We start from the raw sequence: 7,500 nt of genomic DNA on the forward strand, positions 1-7,500 counted from the left end.
CGGTGAGTTCAAGGACCGCCAAAATGAGTAGGACAAAACGGCGCACGCCAAATACTCATCAGTGAAACACAATGTGGGCTTTCTAACTTTTAGGAAGGTTTGTGTCATCTTTGCCCTCCTGCACAAACCATAATAAAACATAAAATGTTTTTCCCCCTCATCTTTTTCCTTTTCCATTAATTTTTGAAAAAGCTACAGGGAGCCACTAGGGCGGTGCTAAAGAGCCGCGGGTTGCCAACCCCTGGTCTAGAGGATTCTCATAATACTAAAAATAAATGCATTAAAAACATAAACAGTTTTCTTATGCTTTAAATATGAACATATTTAATTTATAATTAATGTTTCCTACTTTGTGAAAATTCATGTCTGGAACCAATTAACAGTGATAAATGAGGGTATGGCATTTGAAATAAAATCAAATCTTGTTTCCCCACGTACAGCTTTGATGATGCAGAGACGCAAAATCATAAATCGGAGACCAAATGTCAGGTGAGTGTTTTTGTTTGTAGGTACATGTGGATTGTCGTCACCAGCCTTGGCGTCACTATAGACCAGGGGTAGGGAACCTATGGCTCTCGAGCCAGATGTGGCTCTTTTGATGACTGCATCTGGCTCTCAGATAAATCTTAGCTGACATTGCTTAAAACAATAAGTACTAAATAACTCCCCTGGTAATCACAGTGTTAAAAATAGCATTGGAAATACAAAACATTCTCATGCATTTTAATCCATCCATCCGTTTTCTACCGCACCTGTTCACGAAGTCGCATTAATGGTAAGAAGTATTTGATTTAATATCGGTTAGCTTCAGAATACAAATAAGAGACTTATTTTACTCTAAAAAAATTTTGTTTTACTTAGAAATGCACGCATTTAGTCGTATTCAGTGTTAAAAAATATTACATGGTTCTCACGGAAATACTTTTTAAAATATTTGGCTTTCATGGCTCTCTCAGCCAAAAAGGTTCCCGACCCCTGCTATAGACAGTGATTTTAAACTTGACAAACAAGTCAATGGTGTTTTAAAATCGTGTTTTTATCATCAAAGCAAAGGTAAAACCGTTTTTATCTTTTAACATTTTTGAACAAGTCGTGCATGCTTTTATTTCAAGTGGCCTGGACTACTGCAATGCACTTTATTCTGGCATTAGCCAAAAAACTCTGTCCCGGTTGCAGTTAGTCCAGAACGCGGCAGCATGACTTTTAACAGGTGCCAGGAAACGCGAGCATATAACCCCAATTATTCAGACTTTGCACTGGCTCCCTGTTCATTTTAGAATTGATTTTGAAATGTTGCTGTTTGCTTTTAAAGCTTTACATCAGGGGTCTCAAACATGCGGGCCAATTGCGGCCCGCGAGACGTTAGTTTGCGGCCCCCACCTTAATATGAAAGTTTAATGTTAGTGCGGCCCGCGAGTTTTAAATGAATGGCGCTTGACAGCGTTGTGTGCGGAACTGAAGGAATCTACCAATCACGGTGTGGTATAAGGCTCTCGACATCGAGGGCCTGCCATGATGGCACTGCCTTTAATGCCTTTAGTGTCCTCTAGACACTGTCACCGCATCATCTTTTTCTCCATACTAACAGCGAGCCGGCTCGGGCACATGCTGTATGAGGCTTCTGCGGACACACGCAGGATATTGCAAGACATACTTGAGGAACAGCCATACATGTCACACTGAGGGTGGTCATATTTTATTTTATTTATTTTTTATCACTGTTACAAATATGCGCCACACTGTGAACCCACACCAAACAAGAATAACAAACACATTTCGGGAGAACATCCGCACCTAAACACAACAGAACAAATACCCAGAATCCTTTGCAGCCCTAACTCTTCCGGGCTACAAAAACACCCCCGCTACCTCCAACCCCGCCCACCTCAACCGCTCCTCTCCCGCCCCCCATCTCCCGAATTCGGAGGTCTCAAGGTTGGCAAGTATGCATTGACGTCACTTGCGTGATGCAAGCAGAGAAACATTTTGCCGCTTTTCCACGACACCCGCACACGCTCTACCTACCTGCCTCGCTCGCTCGCCCGCCTACTCGCTCCCACCCCCGTTGAAAACAGTCCGGGCAGAGAAGACGAGCGGTCCGGTAGCTTCCAAAGCACTCCGCCGAAGGACCGAGCGACAATACAAAAGTGTGGTGCACTGGACCCCAGCGCTGATACTCCGACAGAGAGTTAGACGTGTAACACGCTAGTGGTGATGTTAGCCCGTTCGGGGATAATTGTGCTACCGTAACTGTAAACTCCACGGCGAGCCCCCCTCCCCCCTCCACCACTCCCCCCTCCCCCCTCCCTCCCGTTGACTCCAGACAGAGACGATTTTTGATGCAATATTTCTTTGTTGAGCACAGGGGCACCCCGACATGTCTTATTTCATTTCATTTCATTTTTTATTATCTCCTTCATTGATGTGCATCGTTGATTGATAGACAATTATACCTCAATTATTCAATTATACATTTACACACCAATGCCTGAGAAGGAGCAGGATGAAGAAAAATCTTATATTTTCCTGCCCCCTTCAACATATGTAGTCTTTCTTAATGATATCATATAAACCAACAATTACATCCAAATATAACAAAAAAAAACCAAAAAAACACACAAAAAAACACAAGAAGTGCAAAACTTCTTGATGTACAAACTGAACAAAAAAAACAAAAGAAGTAATATACATCTCATGGGATGATACAAAACAAATACAAAACCAGGCAAGAAATAAGTAAAATAATAAATATAAAGCAAAATGTAAACACTTATGGCTGTCCATATGATCTTATTGTTCTGTCTTTATATATTTTTTCAATTGGAATATATTTGTAGTCTTTTATCTCATTGTAAAGAGAATTCCATAGTTTAACCCCCACCACTGATATGCACATTTGTTTTAAAGTTGTCCTTGAATACTGATGTTGGAAATGACCTTCTCTTCTATGCTCTTCATTCTCACAAGTGATGACAAACATTTTTTGTAAATTTGCTGGTAATGTTTTACTTTTAGCCTTAAACATGACACATAATGTCTGTAACTTTACTAGCTCCTGTAATTTCAATAAACCCGAATTAATAAATAATATGTTAGTGTGTTCTAAGTAATCTACTTTATGAATAATCCTTATAGCTCTTTTCTGTAGTTGATACAGAGAAAGTTGCGGTGCACAAGGAATACAATTTGAAACGTCATTATACAACTAGACATGCTGAGGAGTATGCAAAATACCAGGGAGATGAGAGAGTGAACCGGGTTGCAAATTTTAAAACCAGTTTACTGAGGCAACAAGATTTTGTCAAAGCAAGCGAAAAGAGCGATGCAGCAGTCAAAGCTAGCTACATGGTGAGTGAGATGGTTGCTAGGGCGGGAAAGCCATTCAAAGAAGGTGAATTAATTAAAAAGTGCATGTTAGATTTTTATAAAAAAATATTTTCTAGCGGCCCAGCCTCACCCAGCTTCTGCATCCAGTGGCCCCCACTTAAATTGAGTTTGAGACCCCTGCTTTACATGGACTGGCACCAATGTTCCCTCTAATTGTTCATGTGTGTGAGCAAACACAAAAACTCCCTGAGCATTTAGTGGAGCACATGTGAGCAACATCACACGTGGCAATACCAGCAGCACACCTGTCTCAAACCAATCTTTTATAATAAAACTCAAATGACAGGAGTCATTTTCATGAGATTATTTAGTAATATTAGTGATTTGGCCCACATGTAATGAAAATTAAAGAAATCTTGTTTTTCATAAGCTATGGATTAGTATTGTACAATATGTCAGGGTGGGGGTCCTGCTTTGGAAATCATTTGTACCCCTTTCAGAGATCACATTTAGTTCTCCTTAAACATCCTCATGCTGCACAATGAAATGTAAGTATAGGATGAAGTGTGCATTCCTGTAACAGCATTCCATGATTAATATCAATAAATTAACATTAATAATAAATGACAGTAGAATAAGCACACGTATGACTGAGGAGTCATGGTGTAACTTTGTGTGGTGTTTGAGTTGTCCGACTTTTTGTGTGGCCATAAACGCACCAGTGGCTTAGTGGTATGCGTGTTGGTGACAGATGACAAGTTGGTTTTGGTCTGGTTTGTACGGCAGAAAATGACTAGTTTTTAGAGATAGAAGTTTTTTACTCATGTTTTGGTGTGGTTATGGCCGAATATAAACAGTTTTGCTCAATAAAGTGATCGATATAATTCCTGTCCTCGAAGCATCTCGATAGACGTTACAATAATTGAACGGTGCTCAATTGAACGGTGTTGACGAACACCATTAGGGCCGCTTGTTGTCACTGTCACTCAGAGTTGCGTTGCAAAATTACACAGAATAAATGTGTTTTTGTTTAGAATTCAGATGGGATTTGATTTGGTGCGCGGCATATATTTGCTGTGCGCAGAGGACGCTTGAGCAGTGCGCAATTGCGCAGGCGCGCACCTTAGAGGGAACGTTGGAGGTAATCCTCCTATTTCATTGTCCCATTTACTCTCTGTAAAGCACCAATTCCATTGGCAGCAAAACAGGCCCAGAGCATAATACTACCACCACCATGCTTGACGGTAGGTGTGGTGTTCCTGGGATTAAAGGCCTCACCTTTTCTCCTCCAAACATATTGCTGGGTATTGTGGCCAAACAGCTACATTTTTGTTTTATCTGACCACAGAACTTTCCTCTAGAACAGGGGTGCTCACACTTTTTCTGCAGGCGAGCTACTTTTCAATTGATCAAGTCGTGGGGATCTACCTCATTCATATATATAATTTATATGTACTTATTTATGAAATATATGTTTTTAACAAGTTAAAGGTGTTTAATGATAATACAAGCATGTTTAACACATATAGTTAATATTGTTAATAAGTTAAAGGTGTCTAAAGATAATGCAAGCATGTGTGGTTATGGCCGAATATAACAGTTTTGCTCAATAAAGTGATCGATATAATTCCTGTCCCCGAAGCATCTCGATAGACGTTACAATAATTGAACGGTGTTGACGAACACCGTTAGAGCCGCTTGTTGTCACTGTCACTCAGAGTTGCATTGCAAAAATATACAGAATAAATTATGTGTTTATTTTGTTTCGAATTTAGATGGGATTTGATTTGGTGCACAGCATATATTTGCTGTGCACAGAGGACGCTTGAGCAGTGCGCAATTGCGCAGGCGCGCACCTTAGAGGGAACGTTGACTGGCGCCTCATTATATCTCGGACCTCATTCAAATTTACACTCCTGCGCTCGCTCTGAGGTCCGAGAGCCAGCTCCAGCTCGTGGTGCCCAAGACCAGTTAAAACCAGGGGAGACAGGGCCTTCTCTGTGGTCGGCCCTAAGCCCTGGAACACTCTGCCCCTCCATGTTCCAACTGCTCCCACAGTGGAGTGTTTTAAGTCTCGTCTTAAGACCCACTTTTATTCTCTGGCTTTTAACACTACGTGAGTTGTGTGGTCCTCTGTTTTTAAAATTTGATTTCTATTTATTGTTTTAATTGGTTTTACCCTTTTAAAAATCGTTTTTAATCATATTTATTGTAATATTGTTTTTATAATGGTTTTATATTTTTGTTTTGTTTTTATTCAGTCATTGATGGAGCTAAGGATAATATTTGAATATCGTTTTTAATAGGGATGTCCGATAATATCGGACTGCCGATATTATCGGCCGATAAATACTTTAAAATGTAATATTGGAAATTATCGGTATCGGTTTCAAAAAGTAAGATTTATGACTTTTTAAAACGCCGCTGTGTACACGGACGTAAGGAGAAGTACAGAGCGCCAATAAACCTTAAAGGCACTGCCTTTACGTGCCGGCCCAATCACATAATATCGACGGCTTTTCACACACACAAGTGAATGCATTCGCATACTTGGTCAACAGCCATACAGGTCACACTGAGGGCGGCCGTATAAACAACTTTAACACTGTTACAAATATGCGCCACACTGTGAACCCACACCAAACAGGAGTGACAAACACATTTCGGGAGAACATCCGCACCGTAACACAACATAAACACAACAGAACAAATACCCAGAACCCCTTGCAGCACTAACTCTTCCGGGACGCTACAATATACACCCCCCCCCCCGCTACCCCCCCGCCCACCTCAACCTCCTCATGCTCTCTCAGGGAGAGCATGTCCCACATTCCAAGCTGCTGTTTTGAGGCATGTTAAAAAAAATACTGCACTTTGTGACTTCAATAATAAATATGTCAGTGCCATGTTGGCATTTTTTTTCCCCATAACTTGAGTTGATTTATTTTGGAAAACCTTGTTGCGTTGTTTAATGCATCCAGCGGGGCATCACAGCAAAATTAGGCATAATAATGTGTTAATTCCACGACTGTATAGAACGATATCGGTTGATATCGGAATTGGTAATTAAGAGTTGGACAATATCGGCAAAAAAATCCATTATCGGACATCTCTAGTTTTTAATATTGTTGTGCAGCGCTTTGGTAAAATTTTTGTTGTTTAAACGTGCTATACAAATAAAGATGATTGGATTGATTGTGTGTGTGGTGTAATCATAAAGCCAGTTTTGTTCTACCCAGGTGGTAAATCGAGGAGGGAAGCCCTATTATGAGATCACCGCAGGAGAACAATCGCAGTATGTGGCACCAGAGAATGTTGCCAAACTCATCTTCCACAAAATGAAAGGTAAGACATGAAGGAACATAAGTCTGTCATGAGGTGAACTAATTGTCTGCTCTCACAGAAACGGCTCAGTCGGCTCTCGGCTCCGACGTCACCGATGCTGTCATTACCGTCCCTTTTGAGTTTGAACACGCTCAGAAGCGTGCGCTGAGGTTGGTCTGTTTGTAAAAAAAAAAAAAGTATTATTACTGTTTCTTTGACATTGTGTGTCTTGTGGTGCAGGGAGGCAGCCGAATCTGCAGGCTTCAACGTCCTCAGGTTGATCCACGAGCCTACGGCTGCTCTTCTGGCCTACAACATCGGACAGGACTGTTCTGCTCCAAAGAGGTAGCACCCTCCGCCTTTCCACTTCACACACACTGAGCCTTCTCTTTTCATCAATGCTATCTGACACAGCTTGTTGATTCCTGTGTACACTCACATGTGCACACTTTAATGATAACGTGCAGAGACATCATGACATTTGTACAGTAAGATACTGAACATGGAGCCTGTTGTCTGAAACACTTCTTTAGAAGATCTGTCATGTTCAACTCCTGACTAAAATAGGTTTTTCAATCACAAATAACATGTCACTTACTAGCAGTGGAACCTTTAACATGACAAAAACAGTGGTTTAATTTATATCAATATATATTTAAATATTGAATGATAGGGAAAAAAATTGTGATAATTTTTTTCTAGTGTTTACTAACTAAAGAAAACTTTCAATAGTTTTACCATTGGAAAATTATTGTTTGGTTCTATAAATAACTTAAAGTACACAGACTTAAATATATACATAAATATGTACATAGTGTGTATGTATGTGTATATATAGATATTTTATTT

General features: G+C 40.3%; 1 protein-coding gene across 1 annotated transcript in view; it reads left to right on the plus strand.

The window, feature by feature from the left end:
• Positions 1–7,500, plus strand: part of hspa14 (heat shock protein 14) — a 55,766-nt gene that overhangs the window by 22,594 nt on the left and 25,672 nt on the right. The window contains exons 4-7 of the mRNA XM_061961242.1: positions 441–489; positions 6,567–6,672; positions 6,731–6,821; positions 6,892–6,996. Of these exons, the coding sequence (XP_061817226.1) occupies positions 441–489; positions 6,567–6,672; positions 6,731–6,821; positions 6,892–6,996 (351 nt within the window). The remainder of the gene's footprint in view (positions 1–440; positions 490–6,566; positions 6,673–6,730; positions 6,822–6,891; positions 6,997–7,500) is intronic.

The sequence above is a fragment of the Nerophis lumbriciformis genome, linkage group LG05 (assembly GCF_033978685.3).
Source record: "Nerophis lumbriciformis linkage group LG05, RoL_Nlum_v2.1, whole genome shotgun sequence".
NCBI lineage: Eukaryota > Metazoa > Chordata > Actinopteri > Syngnathiformes > Syngnathidae > Nerophis > Nerophis lumbriciformis.